The sequence below is a fragment of the Drosophila suzukii genome, chromosome 3 (assembly GCF_043229965.1).
Source record: "Drosophila suzukii chromosome 3, CBGP_Dsuzu_IsoJpt1.0, whole genome shotgun sequence".
NCBI classification, from domain to species: Eukaryota; Metazoa; Arthropoda; class Insecta; order Diptera; family Drosophilidae; genus Drosophila; species Drosophila suzukii.
Window position 1 is genome coordinate 15597776 of NC_092082.1, and position 20172 is coordinate 15617947.

The following is a 20172-nucleotide window of genomic DNA, read 5'->3' on the forward strand; positions in this document are numbered from 1 at the left end:
TTTTTGTACTATCGCTTGATTTAATGGAACGTATGGTTATCACCTCACAGTCGTCATCAACGAGCACGGTGCTAACAGCGCCGGTGGTTGCAGTTGGTTCCCGATGCACCCGTACGGTCGATGTTGATGTCGCGGCGACAGCACCCGCTGCCCGCCGAATGTTTGTCAGGTCCTTGTCCGTTTTTCGGCTAACTGTGCTTACGGATCGCACACTTCGCCGCGTACTGTTCGAGGAGCCACTGGCACTGGTGGTGCCGCTACCGGAGTTCGAACTGGACTCGTTCATTGTGTCCTTCATCTTTTTTTGCAGCTTGGGCTCCATGGAGCTTTGCACGGTTCTGGTTGATTTGGTGGTGGTAGCCGTAGTGCCGTCGCCTTCACTTGTCTTGCTTACCGATCGCTTAACTGTTTTCTTATTGTCTACCTGAGGTCTCTTTTCGGTGTCATCACTCTTGCTTAGCTTTGCTACAGTCCTTGCACTGGAAGACACGCTAATCGGAACTTTGGTGCGCTGTATAGTGGCTGTGGTCTTCTTTTGAAGCTTGCTTTCGGTCTCTATGGAAGTTCTGTAGGCAAGTGTCTTGGCTGAATTAGCTGATTGTGTCTTCATGCTTTTGGTTGCTTGGCTCTTGGAGCCTATCACGTTTGTTTGCTTGTTTTCTTTGGATGTTTGTCTTTTGTATAGGCGGTCGGTGCTTTTCTTCAGGGACTCCTTGCTATCACTCTGTGAGCCTCTCTTAATCTGGGAACGTGGTTGTGTTGGTTTCTTCTCGGCAATCGTGTTCTTTTGCCTTGTTATCTGGGATGTGGACTTGGTCAAGGCACTTGTTATAGAAGGTGTTCGTTGAGTAGTTTTGGGTTTGGCCGGAGCCGGCGATTTGGGTGGGGCTGGGGACTTTGGCGGTGCTGGCGAGACACTCTGCCCAACGTCTCCATCTCCACTTAATCCGTATCGCATGCTGTGGGCCAGGGTGGGCTGCATGTATCTGTGGGTGGCAGACGGTGTAGGGGTTTTCCTTTTCTCAACGTGCTCTTGGCTGCCGATTCTCTCAGTTTTCTTTGAACTCTTCTCTGTAAGCTCTTTGGTAGATCGAGGGGCAGTAGTTTTACTTTGTTTTAAAGTTTTCTTGTCTGACTTTGTGGTTTTTGGTTGGGGGCTGAATGATCGAATTGAAGTATGGTAGGGTATTTGTGTCACGTCAGTCTTAACCCTAGGTCTGGGGGTAGTAGAACGGCTGCCTTCACCTTGCGGATGACTCTCGTAGAAAATGGAACTCGACGCAGGGCTTGCAGACCGCTCGAAATGTATTTCGCTTATTACGCGACTCGTAGCGGAGGCTGAACTCGTGGTAGTCGAAGTTGAGCTTGTTACTGAACGTCTTGACTCGGTTTTGTTTGGTAGTTTCGTTTTGTCAGTAGCTATTGCTTTCCTAATTGGTGTTTGCTTAATAGTGGGTGTCTTTCCTTTAGCTGGCAAAACAGGTGTTGATTTAACATCTTTCTTAGGTTTTTCTTTAACCCCAACTGATCGTTTGCTAATGGTAGTTTTAGTCGTCGATTTAATGCTGGCATCCCTTTCTATTTTCCCAGAATCTAACTTAGTTACTTTTTTCGGTTGAGCTTTGACAACTTGTTTCTTAGCGGGAGTTACCGAATTCTGTGCATCGTCCAAATTTACAAAGTATGCAACCGGACGAACTTCTTTTGCATCCATTTTATTTGTATTAGTGGAACACAGTTTATCTTCCCTACAAATATCAACGTTTAACTTTGCACTCTTAAGTGTTTCTTCGACAATTGCTTCCACCGATCTTTCTTCACCTACAACCTGATCCTTAAAATTGCACAAGTTTCTAGAATGTTGAATACTCTTAAGTGTTTCGTCCACAATTTTTTGTACCTCAGCATCACCAGCTCTAATGGTATCCTCCACAATCTGTTGAACTGATCTACTTTCTTCGGCAGTCTCATGAATCACTTGTTTCTTTGGAATAGTAATCATCGCATCCTGTGGAAAGGGCTTGGTAAGGGGTGCATTCGGGATTACGTCACCTTTAAGAGGGATTTCTGAAGCTCTAGTCAAAGGAATAGCGGAAGGAGTTGGTTCACTAACAGGTTTTTCTTTAGTCCTAGGAACATTAAACTCTTTGTTGCTTTCATCGTCAAACTCAATTGGTGACTTGGGCTTGTATTCTAGACTAGTTGGGACCTTTTCGTTTTTTTGCTCAAGAGACTTGGGCTTGTCACCAGGGTGAAGTTGTGACTTATCTGACCCACTGATTAACGGAGCTGTCAAAGGAGTGGACTTGGTAGCAGGCTTGTCTTGGGGCTTAGAAATTCTGAACTCTTCGTCACTTTCATCGTCCGAATACTCTTTTGGAATGGGCTTTACTGTCTCCACTGGGGACTTGGATTTGTCTCCCAATGAAGTTGGGATCTTATCATCTTTTAAGATTGCAAAAGGATCTACAGGTTTGCTGATCTTGCTATCTACCGTTTCAACAATAGTGCTTGCGGATTTAGTGCTGGATTGAATTGTGCTCAAAGTTTCTTCGGCCTTGAAAGTGGTAGCTTCCTTGGGCCTTATGTCATCTTTAACAAGGATTTTATCTGAAGCGCTAGTGAAAGGAGTTACCGAAGGAGTTGGTTCACTAACAGGTTTGTCTTGGGGCCTAGGAATTGTGATTTCTTCATCACTTTTATCGACAGAATACTCTTTTGGACTAGGCTTTACCGTTTGAATCGGTGCTTTGGGCTTGTCTTCTAGATTAGTTGGGACCTTTTCGTCTTTTTGCACAAGGGTCTTTGGTTTGTCATCGGGTTGAAAAGGTGATTTATCTTCCACACTGATTAAAGGAGCTGTCGAAGGAGTTGGGTGGGTAACAGGCTTGTCTTGGGGCCTAGGAATTCCGAACTCTTCGTCACTTTCATCGTCCGAATACTCTTTTGGACTAGGCTTTACTGGTTGAATCGGTGATTTGGGCTTGTCTTCTAGATTAGTTGGGACCTTTTCGTCTTCTTGCTCAAGAGACTTTGGTTTGTCATCGGGTTGAAGAGGTGATTTATCTGCCTCACTGATAAACGGAGCTATCAAAGGAGTTGGCTGAGTAACAGGCTTGTCTTGGGGCCTAGGAATTCCGAAATCTTCGTCACTTTCATCGTCCGAATACTCTTTTGGAATGTTCTTAACTGTCTCAATGGGGGATTTGGGCTTGTCATATAATGAAGTTGGGCTCTTATCATATTTCAAGATTGCTAAAGGATCTAAAGGTTTACTGATCTTGCTGTCTACCGATTCAACAATAGTGCTTGCGGACTTAATGCTTGATTGCATTGTGGTTAAAGTTTCTTCGGCCTTGAAAGTGGTAACTTTCTTGGGCTTTAGGTCATCTTTAAGAAGGATATTATCTGAAGCGCTAGTGAAAGGTTTGTCTTGGGGCCTAGGAATTGTGAACTCTTCATCACTTTCATCGTCAGAATACTCTTTTGGACTAGGCTTTACTGGTTCAATCGGTGATTTGGGCTTGTCTTCTACATTAGTTGGGACCTTTTCGTCTTTTTGCTCAAGAGACTTTGGTTTGTCATCGGGTTGAAGAGGTGATTTATCTTCCACACTGGTTAACGGAGCTATCGAAGGAGTTGGGTGGGTAACAGGCTTGTCTTGGGGACTAGGAATTCCGAACTCTTCGTCACTTTCATCGTCCGAATACTCTTTTGGAATGGTCTTAACTGTCTCAAGGGGGGACTTGGGCTTGTCATCTAATGAAGTTGGGATCTTATCGTCTTTCAAGATTGTAAAATGATCTAAAGGTTTGCGGATCTTGCTGTCTACCGATTCAACAAAAGTGCTTGCGGACTTAATGCTGGATTGAATTGTGGTTAAAGTTTCTTCGGCCTTGAAAGTGGTAACTTCCTTGGGCTTTAGGTCATCTTTAAGAAGGATATTATCTGAAGCGCTAGTGAAAGGTTTGTCTTGGGGCCTAGGAATTGTGAACTCTTCATCACTTTCATCGTCAGAATACTCTTTTGGACTAGGCTTTACTGATTCAATCGGTGATATGGGCTTGTCTTCTACATTAGTTGGGACCTTTTCGTTTTTTTGCTCAAGAGACTTTGGTTTGTCATCGGGTTGAAGAGGTGATTTATCTTCCACACTGATTAAAGGAGCTATCGCAGGAGTTGGGTGGGTAACAGGCTTGTCTTGGGGACTAGGAATTCCGAACTCTTCGTCACTTTCATCGTCCGAATACTCTTTTGGAATGGTCTTAACTGTCTCAAGCGGGGACTTGGGCTTGTCATCTAATGAAGTTGGGATCTTATCGTCTTTCAAGATTGTAAAAGGATCTAAAGGTTTGCCGATGTTGCTGTCTACCGATTCAACAAAAGTGGTTGCGGACTTAATGCTGGATTGAATTGTGGTTAAAGTTTCTTCGGCCTTGAAAGTGGTAACTTCCTTGGGCTTTAGGTCATCTTTAAGAAGGATATTATTTGAAGCGCTAGTGAAAGGTTTGTCTTGGGGCCTAGGAATTGTGAACTCTTCATCACTTTCATCGTCAAAATACTCTTTTGGACAAGGCTTAACTGATTCAATCGGTGATTTGTGCTTGTCTTCTAGATTAGTTGGAACCTTTTCGTCTTCTTGCTCAAGAGACTTTGGTTTGTCATGGGGTTGAAGAGGTGATTTATCTGCCCCACTGATTAACGGAGCTATCGAAGGAGTTGGCTGAGTAACAGGCTTGTCTTGGGGCCGAGGAATTCCAAGCTCTTCGTCACTTTCATCGTCCGAATACTCTTTTGGAATGGTCTTAACTGTCTCAATGGGGGACTTGGGCTTGTCATCTAATGAAGTTGGGATCTTATCGTCTTTCAAGATGGTAAAAGGTTCTAAAGGTTTGCTGATCCTGCTGTCTACCGATTCAACAATAGTGCTTGCGGACTTAATGCTTGATTGAATTGTGGTTAAAGTTTCTTCGGCCTTGAAAGTGGTAACTTCCTTGGGCTTTAGGTCATCTTTAAGAAGGATTTTATCTGAAGCGCTAGTGAAAGGAGTTACCGAAGCAGTTGGTTCACTAATAGGTTTGTCTTGGGGCCTAGGAATTGTGAACTCTTCATCACTTTCATCGTCCGAATACTGTGTTGGAATAGGCTTTACCGGTTGAATCGGTGGTTTGGGCTTTTCGTCTAGATTAGTTGGGACCTTTTCGTCTTCTTGCTCAAGAGACTTTGGTTTGTCATCCGGTTGAAGAGGTGATTTATCTGCCCCACTGATTAACGGAGCTATCGAAGGAGTTGGCTGAGTAACAGGCTTGTCTTGGGGCCTAGGAATTCCAAACTCTTCGTCACTTTCATCGTCCGAATACTCTTTTGGAATGGTCTTAACTGTCTCAATGGGGGACTTGGGCTTGTCATCTAATGAAGTTGGGATCTTATCGTCTTTCAAGATGGTAAAAGGTTCTAAAGGTTTGCTGATCCTGCTGTCTACCGATTCAACAATAGTGCTTGCGGACTTAATGCTTGATTGAATTGTGGTTAAAGTTTCTTCGGCCTTGAAAGTGGTAACTTCCTTGGGCTTTAGGTCATCTTTAAGAAGGATTTTATCTGAAGCGCTAGTGAAAGGAGTTACCGAAGCAGTTGGTTCACTAATAGGTTTGTCTTGGGGCCTAGGAATTGTGAACTCTTCATCACTTTCATCGTCCGAATACTGTGTTGGAATAGGCTTTACCGGTTGAATCGGTGGTTTGGGCTTGTCTTCTAGATTAGTTGGGACCTTTTCGTCTTCTTGCTCAAGAGACTTTGGTTTGTCATCCGGTTGAAGAGGTGATTTATCTGCCCCACTGATTAACGGAGCTATCGAAGGAGTTGGCTGAGTAACAGGCTTGTCTTGGGGCCTAGGAATTCCAAACTCTTCGTCACTTTCATCGTCCGAATACTCTTTTGGAATGGTCTTAACTGTCTCAATGGGGGTCTTGGGCTTGTCATCTAATGAAGTTTGGATCTTATCATCTTTCAAGATTGCAAAAGGATCTAAAGGTTTACTGATCTTGCTGTCTACCGATTCAACAATAGTGCTTGCGGACTTAATGCTTGATTGAATTGTGGTTAAAGTTTCTTCGGCCTTGAAAGTGGTAACTTCCTTGGGCTTTAGGTCATCTTTAAGAAGGATTTTATCTGAAGCGCTAGTGAAAGGAGTTACCGACGGAGTTGGTTTACTAACAGGTTTGTCTTGGGGCCTAGGAATTGTGAACTCTTCATCACTTTCATCGTCAGAATACTCTTTTGGACTAGGCTTTACTGATTCAATCGGTGATTTGTGCTTGTCTTCTAGATTAGTTGGGACCTTTTCGTCTTTTTGCTCAAGAGACTTTGGTTTGCCATCGGGTTGAAGAGGTGATTTATCTGCCCCACTGATTAACGGAGCTACCGAAGTAATTGGCTGAGTAACAGGCTTGTCTTGGGGCCTAGGAATTCCAAACTCTTCGTCACTTTCATCGTCCGAATACTCATTTGGAATGGTCTTAACTGTCTCAATGGGGGACTTGGGCTTGTCATCTAATGAAGTTGGGATCTTATCATCTTTCAAGATTGTAAAAGGATCTAAAGGTTTGCTGATCTTGCTGTCTACCGATTCAACAATAGTGCTTGCGGACTTAATGCTGGATTGAATTGTGGTTAAAGTTTCTTCGGCCTTGAAAGTGGTAACTTCCTTGGGCTTTAGGTCATCTTTAAGAAGGATTTTATTTGAAGCGCTAGTGAAAGGAGTTACCGACGGAGTTGGTTCAATAACAGGTTTGTCTTGGGGCCTAGGAATTGTGAACTCTTCATCACTTTCATCGTCAGAATACTCTTTTGGACTAGGCTTTACTGATTCAATCGGTGATTTGGGCTTGTCTTCTACATTAGTTGGGACCTTTTCGTCTGTTTGCTCAAGAGACTTTGGTTTGTCATCGGGTTGAAGAGGTGATTTATCTGCCCCACTGATTAACGGAGCTATCGAAGGAGTTGGCTGAGTAACAGGCTTGTCTTGGGGCATAGGAATTCCGAACTCGTCGTCACTTTCATCGTCCGAATACTCTTTTGGAATGGTCTTAACTGTCTCAATGGGGGACTTGGGCTTGTCATCTAATGAAGTTGGGCTCTTATCATCTTTCAAGATTGCAAAAGGATCTAAAGGTTTACTGATCTTGCTGTCTACCGATTCAACAATAGTACTTGCGGACTTAAGGTTGGATTGAATTGTTGTAAAAGTTTCTTCGGCCTTGAAAGTGGTAACTTCCTTGGGCTTTAGGTCATCTTTAAAAAGGATTTTATGTGAAGAGCTAGTGAAAGGAATTACCGAAGGAGTTGGTTCACTAACAGGTTTGTCTTGAGGCCTAGGAATTGTGAACTCTTCATCACTTTCATCGACAGAATACTGTGTTGGACTAGGCTTTACCGGTTGAATCGGTGATTTGGGCTTGTCTTCTACATTAGTTGGGACCTTTTCGTCCTCTTGCTCAAGAGACTTTGGTTTGTCATCCGGTTCAAGAGGTGATTTATCTGCCCCACTGATTAACGGAGCTATCGAAGGAGTTTGCTGGGTAACAGGCTTGTCTTGGGACCTAGGAATTCCGAACTCTTCGTCACTTTCATCGTCCGAATACTCTTTTGGAATGGTCTTAACTGTCCCAAAGGGGGCCTTGGGCTTGTCATCTAATGAAGTTGGGATCTTATCATCTTTCAAGATTGCAAAAGGATCTAAAGGTTTGCTGATCTTGCTGTCTACCGATTCAACAATAGTGATTGCGGACTTAATGCTGGATTGAATTGTGGTTAAAGTTTCTTCGGCCTTGAAAGTAGTAACTTCCTTGGGCTTTAGGTCATCTTTAAGAAGAATTTTATTTGAAGCGCTAGTGAAAGGAGTTACCGACGGAGTTGGTTCACTAACAGGTTTATCTTGGGGCCTAGGAATTGTGAACTCTTCGTCACTTTCATCGTCAGAATACTCTTTTTGACTAGGCTTTACTGATTCAATCGGTGATTTGGGCTTGTCTTCTATATTAGTTGGGAACTTTTCGTCTTTTTGCTCAAGAGACTTTGGTTTGTCATCGGGTTGAAGAGGTGATTTATCTGCCCCACTGATTAACGGAGCTATCGAAGTAATTGGCTGAGTAACAGCCTTATCTTGGGGCCTAGGAATTCCGAACTCGTCGTCACTTTCATCGTCCGAATACTCTTTTGGAATGGTCCTAACTGTCTCAATGGGGGACTTGGGCTTGTCATCTAATGAAGTTGGGATCTTATCGTCTTTCAAAATTGTAAAAGGATCTAAAGGTTTGCTGATCTTGCTGTCTACCGATTCAACAATGGTGCTTGCGGACTTAATGCTGGATTGATTTGTGGTTAAAGTTTCTTCGGCCTTGAAAGTGGTAACTTCCCTGGGCTTTAGGTCATCTTTAAGAAGGATTTTATCTGAAGGGCTAGTGAAAGGAGTTACCGAAGGAGTTGGTTCACTAACAGGTTTGTCTTGGGGCCTAGGAATTGTGAACTCTTCATCACTTTCAGCGTCAGAATACTCTTTTGGACCAGGCTTTACTGATTCAATCAGTGATTTGGGCTTGTCTTCTAGATTAGTTGGGACCTTTTCGTCTTTTTGATCAAGGGACTTTGGTTTGTCATCGGGTTGAAGAGGTGATTTATCTTCCACACTGATTAAAGGAGCTATCGAAGGAGTTGGCTGGGTAACAGGCTTGTCTTGGGGCCTAGGAATTCCGAACTCTTCGTCACTTTCATCGTCCGAATACTCTTTTGGAATGGTCTTAACTGTCTCAATGGGGGACTTGGGCTTGTCTCCTAATGAAGTTGGGATCTTATCATCTTTCAAGATTGCAAAAGGATCTAAAGGTTTACTGATCTTGCTGTCTACCGATTCAACAATAGTGATTGCGGACTTAATGCTGGATTGAATTGTGGTTAAAGTTTCTTCGGCCTTGAAAGTGGTAACTTCCTTGGGCTTTAGGTCATCTTTAAGAAGGATTTTATCTGAAGCGCTAGTGAAAGGAGTTACCGACGGAGTTGGTTCACTAACAGGTTTGTCTTGGGGCCTGGGAATTGTGAACTCTTCATCACTTTCATCGTCAGAATACTCTTTTGGACTAGGCTTTACTGATTCAATCGGTGATTTGGGCTTGTCTTCTAGATTAGTTGGGACCTTTTCGACTTTTTGATCAAGGGACTTTGGTTTGTCATCGGGTTGAAGAGATGATTTATCTTCCACACTGATTAAAGGAGCTATCGAAGGAGTTGGCTGAGTAACAGGCTTGTCTTGGGTCCTAGGAATTCCGAACTCTTCGTCACTTTCATCGTCCGAATACTCTTTTGGAATGGTCTTAACTGTCTCAATGGGGGACTTGGGCTTGTCATCTAATGAAGTTGGGCTCTTATCATCTTTCAAGATTGCAAAAGGATCTAAAGGTTTACTGATCTTGCTGTCTACCGATTCAACAATAGTGCTTGCGGACTTAAGGCTGGATTGAATTGTGGTTAAAGTTTCTTCGGCCTTGAAAGTGGTATCTTCCTTGGGCTTTAGGTCATCTTTAAGAAGGATTTTATCTGAAGCGCTAGTGAAAGGAGTTACCGAAGGAGTTGGTTCACTAACAGGTTTGTCTTCGGGCCTAGGAATTGTGAACTCTTCATCACTTTCATCGACAGAATACTGTTTTGGACTAGGCTTTACCGGTTGAATCGGTGATTTGGGCTTGTCTTCTACATTAGTTGGGACCTTTTCGTCTTCTTGCTCAAGAGATTTTGGTTTGTCATCGGGTTGAAGAGGTGATTTATCTGCCCCACTGATTAACGGAGCTATCGAAGGAGTTGGCTGAGTAACAGGCTTGTCTTGGGGCCTAGGAATTCCAAACTCTTCGTCACTTTCATCGTCCGAATACTCTTTTGGAATGGTCTTAACTGTCTCATTGTGGGTCTTGGGCTTGTCATCTAATAAAGTTGGGATCTTATCGTCTTTCAAGATTGTAAAAGGGTCTAAAGGTTTGCTGATCTTGCTGTCTACCGATTCAACAAGTGTGCTTGCGGACTTAATGTTGGATTGAATTGTGGTTAAAGTTTCTTCGGCCTTGAAAGTGGTAACTTCCTTGGGCTTTAGGTCATCTTTAAGAAGGATTTTATCTGAAGCGCTAGTAAAAGGAGTTACCGACGGAGTTGGTTCACTAACAGGTTTGTCTTGGGGCCTAGGAATTGTGAGCTCTTCATCACTTTCATCGTCAGAATACTCTTTTGGACTAGGCTTTAATGATTCAATCGGTGTTTTGGGCTTGTCTTCTACATTAGTTGGGACCTTTTCGTCTTTTTGCTCAAGAGACTTTGGTTTGTCATCAGGTTGAAGAGGTGATTTATCTGACCCACTGATTAACGAAGCTATCGAAGGAATTGGCTGAGTAACAGGCTTGTCTTGGGGCCTAGGAATTCCGAACTCTTCGTCACTTTCATCGTCCGAATACTCTTTTGGGATGGTCTTAACTGTCTCAATGGGGGACTTGGGCTTGTCATCTAATGAAGTTGGGCTCTTATCATCTTTCAAGATTGCAAAAGGATCTAAAGGTTTGCTGATCTTGCTGTCTACCGATTCAACAAAAGTGCTTGCGGACTTAAGGCTGGATTGAATTGTGGTTAAAGTTTCTTCGGCCTTGAAAGTGGTAACTTCCTTGGGCTTTAGGTCATCTTTAAGAAGGATTTTATCTGAAGCGCTAGTGAAAGGAGTTACCGAAGGAGTTGGTTCACTAACAGGTTTGTCTTCAGGCCTAGGAATTGTGAACTCTTCATCACTTTCATCGACAGAATACAGTTTTGGACTAGGCTTTACCGGTTGAATCGGTGATTTGGGCTTGTCTTCTACATTAGTTGGGACCTTTTCGTCTTCTTGCTCAAGAGACTTTGGGTTGTCATCGGGTTGAAGAGGTGATTTATCTGCCCCACTGATTAAAGGAGCTATCGAAGGAGTTGGTTGAGTAACAGGCTTGTCTTGGGGCCTAGGAATTCCAAACTCGTCGTCACTTTCATCGTCCGAATACTCTTTTGGAATGGTCTTAACTGTCTCAATGGGGGACTTGGGCTTGTCATCTAATGAAGTTGGGCTCTTAACATCTTTTAAGATTGCAAAAGGATCTAAAGGTGTACTGATCTTGCTGTCTACCGATTCAACAATAGTGCTTGCGGACTTAAGGCTGGATTGAATTTTGGTTAAAGTTTCTTCGGCCTTGAAAGTAGTAACTTCCTTGGGCTTTAGGTCATCTTTAAGAAGGATTTTATCTGAAGCGCTAGTGAAAGGAGTTACCGACGGAGTTGGTTCACTAACAGGTTTGTCTTGGGGCCTAGGAATTGTGAACTCTTCATCACTTTCATCGTCAGAATACTCTTTTGGACCAGGCTTTACTGATTCAATCGGTGATTTGGGCTTGTCTTCTACATTAGTTGGGACCTTTTCGACTTTTTGATCAAGGGACTTTGGTTTGTCATCGGGTTGAAGAGGTGATTTATCTTCCACACTGATTAAAGGAGCTGTCGAAGGAGTTGGTTGAGTAACAGGCTTGTCTTGGGGCCTAGGAATTCCAAACTCTTCGTCACTTTCATCGTCCGAATACTCTTTTGGAATGGTCTTAACTGTCTCAATGGGGGACTTGGGCTTGTCATCTAATGAAGTTGGGCTCTTATCATCTTTCAAGATTGCAAAAGGATCTAAAGGTGTACTGATCTTGCTGTCTACAATAGTGCTTGCGGACTTAAGGCTGGATTGAATTGTGGTTAAAGTTTCTTCGGCCTTGAAAGTAGTAACTTCCTTGGGCTTTAGGTCATCTTTAAGAAGGATTTTATCTGAAGCGCTAGTAAAAGGAGTTACCGACGGAGTTGGTTCACTAACAGGTTTGTCTTGGGGCCTAGGAATTGTGAACTCTTCATCACTTTCATCGTCAGAATACTCTTTTGGACCAGGCTTTACTGATTCAATCGGTGATTTGGGCTTGTCTTCTACATTAGTTGGGACCTTTTCGACTTTTTGATCAAGGGACTTTGGTTTGTCATCGGGTTGAAGAGGTGATTTATCTGCCCCACTGATTAACGGAGCTATCGAAGGAGTTGGCTGGGTAACAGGCTTGTCTTGGGGCCTAGGAATTCCGAACTCGTCGTCACTTTCATCGTCCGAATACTCTTTTGGAATGGTCTTAACTGTCTCAAAGGGGGACTTGGGCTTGTCATCTAATGATGTTGGGCTCTTATCATCTTTCAAGATTGCAAAAGGATCTAAAGGTTTACTGATCTTGCTGTCTACCGATTCAACAATAGTGCTTGCGGACTTAAGGCTGGATTGAATTGTTGTAAAAGTTTCTTCGGCCTTGAAAGTGGTAACTTCCTTGGGCTTTAGGTCATCTTTAAGAAGGATTTTATCTGAAGCGCTAGTGAAAGGAGTTACCGAAGGAGTTGGTTCACTAACAGGTTTGTCTTCGGGCCTAGGAATTGTGAACTCTTCATCACTTTTATCGACAGAATACTGTTTTGGACTAGGCTTTACCGGTTGAATCGGTGATTTGGGCTTGTCTTCTACATTAGTTGGGACCTTTTCGTCTTCTTGCTCAAGAGACTTTGGTTTGTCATCGGGTTGAAGAGGTGATTTTTCTGCCCCACTGATTAACGAAGCTATCGAAGGAGTTGGCTGAGTAACAGGCTTGTCTTGGGGCCTATGAATTCCAAACTCTTCGTCACTTTCATCGTTCGAATACTCTTTTGGAATGGTCTTAACTGTCTCAATGGGGGACTTGGGCTTGTCATCTAATGAAGTTGGGATCTTATCGTCTTTCAAGATTGTAAAAGGATCTAAAGGTTTGCTGATCTTGCTGTCTACCGATTCAACAATGGTGCTTGCGGACTTAATGCTGGATTGAATTGTGGTTAAAGTTTCTTCGGCCTTGAAAGTGATAACTTCCCTGGGCTTTAGGTCATCTTTAAGAAGGATTTTATCTGAAGGGCTAGTGAAAGGAGTTACCGAAGGAGTTGGTTCACTAACAGGTTTGTCTTGGGGCCTAGGAATTGTGAACTCTTCATCACTTTCATCGTCAGAATACTCTTTTGGACTAGGCTTTACTGATTCAATCGGTGATTTGGGCTTGTCTTCTAGATTAGTTGGGACCTTTTCGTCTTTTTGATCAAGGGACTTTGGTTTGTCATCGGGTTGAAGAGGTGATTTATCTTCCACACTGATTAAAGGAGCTATCGAAGGAGTTGGCTGGGTTACAGGCTTGTCTTGGGGCCTATGAATTCCGAACTCTTCTTCACTTTCATCGTCCGAATACTCTTTTGGAATGGTCTTAACTGTCTCAATGGGGGACTTGGGCTTGTCATCTAATGAAGTTGGGATCTTATCATCTTTCAAGATTGCAAAATGATCTAAAGGTTTGCTGATCTTGCTGTCTACCGATTCAACAATGGTGCTTGCGGACTTAAAGCTGGATTGAATTGTGGTTAAAGTTTCTTCGGCCTTGAAAGTGGTAACTTCCTTGGGCTTTAGGTCATCTTTAAGAAGGATTATATCTGAAGGGCTTGTGAAAGGAGTTACCGAAGGAATTGGTTCACTAACAGGTTTGTCTTGGGGCCTAGGAATTGTGAACTCTTCATCACTTTCATCGTCAGAATACTCTTTTGGACTAGGCTTTACTGATTCAATCGGTGATTTGGGCTTGTCTTCTACATTAGCTGGGACCTTTTCGTCTTTTTGCTCAAGGGACTTTGGTTTGTCATCGGGTTGAAGAGGTGATTTATCTTCCACACTGATTAAAGGAGCTATCGAAGGAGTTGGCTGGGTAACAGGCTTGTCTTGGGGCCTAGGAATTCCGAACTCTTCTTCACTTTCATCGTCCGAATACTCTTTTGGAATGGTCTTAACTGTCTCAATGGGGGACTTGGGCTTGTCATCTAATGAAGTTGGGATCTTATCATCTTTCAAGATTGCAAAATGATCTAAAGGTTTGCTGATCTTGCTGTCTACCGATTCAACAATGGTGCTTGCGGACTTAAAGCTGGATTGAATTGTGGTTAAAGTTTCTTCGGCCTTGAAAGTGGTAACTTCCTTGGGCTTTAGGTCATCTTTAAGAAGGATTTTATCTGAAGCGCTAGTAAAAGGAGTTATTGAAGGAGTTTGTTCACTAACAGGTTTGTCTTGGGGCCTAGGAATTGTGAACTCTTCATCACTTTCATCGACAGAATACTGTTTTGGACTAGGCTTTACCGGTTGAATCGGTGATTTGGGCTTGTCTTCTACATTAGTTGGGACCTTTTCGTCTTCTTGCTCAAGACACTTTGGTTTGTCATCGGGTTGAAGAGGTGATTTTTCTGAACCACTGATTAACGGAGCTATCGAAGGAGTTGGCTGAGTAACAGGCTTGTCTTGGGGCCTAGGAATTCCGAACTCTTCGTCACTTTCATCGACCGAATACTCTTTTGGAATGGTCTTAACTGTCTCAAAGGGCGACTTGGGCTTGTCATCTAATGAAGTTGGGATCTTATCATCTTTCAAGATTGCAAAAGGATCTAAAGGTTTGCTGATCTTGCTGTCTACCGATTCAACAACAGTGATTGCGGACTTAACGCTGGATTGAATTGTGGTTAAAGGTTCTTCGGCCTTAAAAGTAGTAACTTCCTTGGGCTTTAGGTCATCTTTAAGAAGGATTTTATCTGAAGCGCTAGTGAAAGGAGTTACCGACGGAGTTGGTTCACTAACAGGTTTGTCTTGGGGCCTAGGAATTGTGAACTCTTCATCACTTTCATCGACAGAATACTGTGTTGGACTAGGCTTTACCGGTTGAATCGGTGATATGGGCTTGTCTTCTAGATTAGTTGGGACCTTTTCATCTTTTTGCTCAAGAGTCTTTGGTTTGTCATCGGGTTGAAGAGGTGATCTATCTTCCACACTGATTAAAGGAGCTATCTTAGGAGTTGGCTGGGTAACAGGCTTGTCTTGGGGCCTAGGAATTCCGAACTCTTCGTCAGGCTTTACTGATTCAATCGGTGATTTGGGCTTGTCTTCTACATTAGCTGGGACCTTTTCGTCTTTTTGCTCAATAGTCTTTGGTTTGTCATCGGGTTGAAGAGGTGATTTGTCTTCCACACTGATTAAAGGAGCTATCGAAGGAGTTGGCTGGGTAACAGGCTTGTCTTGGGGCCTAGGAATTCCGAACTCTTCGTCACTTTCATCGTCCGAATACTCTTTTGGAATGGTGTTAACTGTCTCAATGGGGGTCTTGGGCTTGTCATCTAATGAAGTTGGGATCTTATCGTCTTTCAAGATTGTAAAAGGGTCTAAAGGTTTGCTGATCTTGCTGTCTACCGATTCAACAATGGTGCTTGCGGACTTAATGTTGGATTGAATTGTGGTTAAAGTTTCGTCGGCCTTGAAAGTGGTAACTTCCTTGCGGTTTAGTTCATCTTTAAGAAGGATTTTATCTGAAGCGCTAGTGAAAGGAATTACCGACGGAGTTGGTTCACTAACAGGTTTGTCTTGGGGCCTAGGAATTGTGAACTCTTCATCACTTTCATCGACAGAATACTGTGTTGGACTAGGCTTTACCGGTTGAATCGGTGATATGGGCTTGTCTTCTAGATTAGTTGGGACCTTTTCATCTTTTTGCTCAAGAGTCTTTGGTTTGTCATCGGGTTGAAGAGGTGATTTATCTTCCACACTGATTAAAGGAGCTATCTTAGGAGTTGGCTGGGTAACAGGCTTGTCTTGGGGCCTAGGAATTCCGAACTCTTCGTCAGGCTTTACTGATTCAATCGGTGATTTGGGCTTGTCTTCTACATTAGCTGGGACCTTTTCGTCTTTTTGCTCAATAGTCTTTGGTTTGTCATCGGGTTGAAGAGGTGATTTGTCTTCCACACTGATTAAAGGAGCTATCGAAGGAGTTGGCTGGGTAACAGGCTTGTCTTGGGGCCTAGGAATTCCGAACTCTTCGTCACTTTCATCGTCCGAATACTCTTTTGGAATGGTGTTAACTGTCTCAATGGGGGTCTTGGGCTTGTCATCTAATGAAGTTGGGATCTTATCGTCTTTCAAGATTGTAAAAGGGTCTAAAGGTTTGCTGATCTTGCTGTCTACCGATTCAACAATGGTGCTTGCGGACTTAATGTTGGATTGAATTGTGGTTAAAGTTTCTTCGGCCTTGAAAGTGGTAACTTCCTTGGGCTTTAGGTCATCTTTAAGAAGGATTTTATCTGAAGCGCTAGTAAAAGGAGTTACCGACGGAGTTGTTTTACTAACAGGTTTGTCTTGGGGACTAGGAATTGTGAACTCTTCATCACTTTCATCGACAGAATACTGTTTTGGACTAGGCTTTACCGGTGATTTGGGCTTGTCTTCTACATTAGTTGGGACCTTTTCGTCTTCTTGCTCAAGAGACTTTGGTTTGTCATCGGGTTGAAGAGGTGATTTTTCTGCCCCACTGATTAACGGAGCTATCGAAGGAATTGGCTGAGTAACAGGCTTGTCTTGGGGCCTAGGAATTCCGAACTCTTCGTCACTTTCATCGTCCGAATACTCTTTTGGGATGGTCTTAACTGTCTCAATGGGGGACTTGGGCTTGTCATCTAATGAAGTTGGGCTCTTATCATCTTTCAAGATTGCAAAAGGATCTAAAGGTTTACTGATCTTGCTGTCTACCGATTCAACAATAGTGCTTGCGGACTTAAGGCTGGATTGAATTGTGGTTAAAGTTTCTTCGGCCTTGAAAGTAGTAACTTCCTTGGGCTTTAGGTCATCTTTAAGAAGGATTTTATCTGAAGCGCTAGTAAAAGGAGTTACCGACGGAGTTGGTTCACTAACAGGTTTGTCTTGGGGCCTAGGAATTGTGAACTCTTCATCACTTTCATCGTCAGAATACTCTTTTGGACTAGGCTTTAATGATTCAATCGGTGATTTGGGCTTGTCTTCTACATTAGTTGGGACCTTTTCGTCTTTTTGCTCAAGAGACTTTGGTTTGTCATCAGGTTGAAGAGGTGATTTATCTGCCCCACTGATTAACGAAGCTATCGAAGGAATTGGCTGAGTAACAGGCTTGTCTTGGGGCCTAGGAATTCCGAACTCTTCGTCACTTTCATCGTCCGAATACTCTTTTGGAATGGTCTTAACTGTCTCAATGGGGGACTTGGGCTTGTCATCTAATGAAGTTGGGATCTTATCATCTTTCAAGATTGCAAAATGATCTAAAGGTTTGCTGATCTTGCTGTCTACCGATTCAACAATGGTGCTTGGGGACTTAAAGTTGGATTGAATTGTGGTTAAAGTTTCTTCGGCCTTGAAAGTGGTAACTTCCTTGGGCTTTAGGTCATCTTTAAGAAGGATTTTATCTGAAGCGCTAGTAAAAGGAGTTACCGACGGAGTTGTTTTACTAACAGGTTTGTCTTGGGGCCTAGGAATTGTGAACTCTTCATCACTTTCATCGACAGAATACTGTTTTGGACTAGGCTTTACCGGTGATTTGGGCTTGTATTCTACATTAGTTGGGACCTTTTCGTCTTCTTGCTCAAGACACTTTGGTTTGTCATCGGGTTGAAGAGGTGATTTTTCTGAACCACTGATTAACGGAGCTATCGAAGGAGTTGGCTGAGTAACAGGCTTGTCTTGGGGCCTAGGAATTCCGAACTCTTCGACACTTTCATCGTCCGAATACTCTTTTGGAATGGTCTTAACTGTCTCAAAGGGGGACTTGGGCTTGTCATCTAATGAAGTTGGGATCTTATCATCTATCAAGATTGCAAAAGGATCTAAAGGTTTGCTGATCTTGCTGTCTACCGATTCAAAAATAGTGCTTGCGGACTTAATGCTGGATTGAATTGTGGTTAAAGTTTCTTCGGCCTTGAAAGTGGTAACTTCCTTGGGCTTTAGGTCATCGTTAAGAAGGATTTTATCTGAAGCGCTAGTAAAAGGAGTTACCGTCGGAGTTGGTTCACTAACAGGTTTGTCTTGGGGCCTAGCAATTGTGAACTCTTCATCACTTTCATCGTCAGAATACTCTTTTGGACTAGGCTTTAATGATTCAATCGGTGATTTGGGCTTGTCTTCTACATTAGTTGGGACCTTTTCGTCTTCTTGCTCAAGAGACTTTGGTTTGTCATCGGGTTGAAGAGGTGATTTTTCTGCCCCACTGATTAACGGAGCTATCGAAGGAATTGGCTGAGTAACAGGCTTGTCTTGGGGCCTAGGAATTCCGAACTCTTCGTCACTTTCATCGTCCGAATACTCTTTTGGGATGGTCTTAACTGTCTCAATGGGGGACTTGGGCTTGTCATCTAATGAAGTTGGGCTCTTATCATCTTTCAAGATTGCAAAAGGATCTAAAGGTTTACTGATCTTGCTGTCTACCGATTCAACAATAGTGCTTGCGGACTTAAGGCTGGATTGAATTGTGGTTAAAGTTTCTTCGGCCTTGAAAGTAGTAACTTCCTTGGGCTTTAGGTCATCTTTAAGAAGGATTTTATCTGAAGCGCTAGTAAAAGGAGTTACCGACGGAGTTGGTTCACTAACAGGTTTGTCTTGGGGCCTAGGAATTGTGAACTCTTCATCACTTTCATCGTCAGAATACTCTTTTGGACTAGGCTTTAATGATTCAATCGGTGATTTGGGCTTGTCTTCTACATTAGTTGGGACCTTTTCGTCTTTTTGCTCAAGAGACTTTGGTTTGTCATCAGGTTGAAGAGGTGATTTATCTGCCCCACTGATTAACGAAGCTATCGAAGGAATTGGCTGAGTAACAGGCTTGTCTTGGGGCCTAGGAATTCCGAACTCTTCGTCACTTTCATCGTCCGAATACTCTTTTGGAATGGTCTTAACTGTCTCAATGGGGGACTTGGGCTTGTCATCTAATGAAGTTGGGATCTTATCATCTTTCAAGATTGCAAAATGATCTAAAGGTTTGCTGATCTTGCTGTCTACCGATTCAACAATGGTGCTTGGGGACTTAAAGTTGGATTGAATTGTGGTTAAAGTTTCTTCGGCCTTGAAAGTGGTAACTTCCTTGGGCTTTAGGTCATCTTTAAGAAGGATTTTATCTGAAGCGCTAGTAAAAGTTGTTTTACTAACAGGTTTGTCTTGGGGCCTAGGAATTGTGAACTCTTCATCACTTTCATCGACAGAATACTGTTTTGGACTAGGCTTTACCGGTGATTTGGGCTTGTATTCTACATTAGTTGGGACCTTTTCGTCTTCTTGCTCAAGACACTTTGGTTTGTCATCGGGTTGAAGAGGTGATTTTTCTGAACCACTGATTAACGGAGCTATCGAAGGAGTTGGCTGAGTAACAGGCTTGTCTTGGGGCCTAGGAATTCCGAACTCTTCGACACTTTCATCGTCCGAATACTCTTTTGGAATGGTCTTAACTGTCTCAAAGGGGGACTTGGGCTTGTCATCTAATGAAGTTGGGATCTTATCATCTTTCAAGATTGCAAAAGGATCTAAAGGTTTGCTGATCTTGCTGTCTACCGATTCAACAATAGTGATTGCGGACTTAACGCTGGATTGAATTGTGGTTAAAGGTTCTTCGGCCTTGAAAGTAGTAACTTCCTTGGGCTTTAGGTCATCTTTAAGAAGGATTTTATCTGAAGCGCTAGTGAAAGGAGTTACCGACGGAGTTGGTTCACTAACAGGTTTGTCTTCGGGCCTAGGAATTGTGAACTCTTCATCACTTTCATCGTCAGAATACTCTTTTGGACTAGGCTTTACTGATTCAATCGGTGATTTGGGCTTGTCTTCTACATTAGTTGGGACCTTTTCGTCTTTTTGATCAAGGGACTTTGGTTTGTCATCGGGTTGAAGAGGTGATTTATCTTCCAGACTGATTAAAGGAGCTATCGAAGGAGTTGGCTGGCTAACAGGCTTGTCTTGGGGCCTAGGAATTCCGAACTCTTCTTCACTTTCATCGTCCGAATACTCTTTTGGAATGGTCTTAACTGTCTCAATGGGGGACTTGGGCTTGTCATCTAATGAAGTTGGGATCTTATCATCTTTCAAGATTGCAAAATGATCTAAAGGTTTGCTGATCTTGCTGTCTACCGATTCAACAATGGTGCTTGCGGACTTAAAGCTGGATTGAATTGTGGTTAAAGTTTCTTCGGCCTTGAAAGTGGTAACTTCCTTGGGCTTTAGGT

General features: G+C 43.0%; 2 protein-coding genes across 20 annotated transcripts in view; both read right to left on the reverse strand.

Annotated features, from left to right (window-relative positions):
• LOC108006836 (ankyrin-3) overlaps positions 1 to 20172 on the reverse strand; it is a 70713-nt gene that overhangs the window by 11453 nt on the left and 39088 nt on the right. The gene's annotated exons all lie outside the window — the stretch shown is intronic.
• LOC136116844 (titin-like) overlaps positions 1 to 20172 on the reverse strand; it is a 33583-nt gene that overhangs the window by 213 nt on the left and 13198 nt on the right. The window contains exon 2 of the mRNA XM_070996501.1: positions 44 to 19792. Coding sequence (XP_070852602.1) covers positions 44 to 19792 — 19749 coding nt within the window. The remainder of the gene's footprint in view (positions 1 to 43; positions 19793 to 20172) is intronic.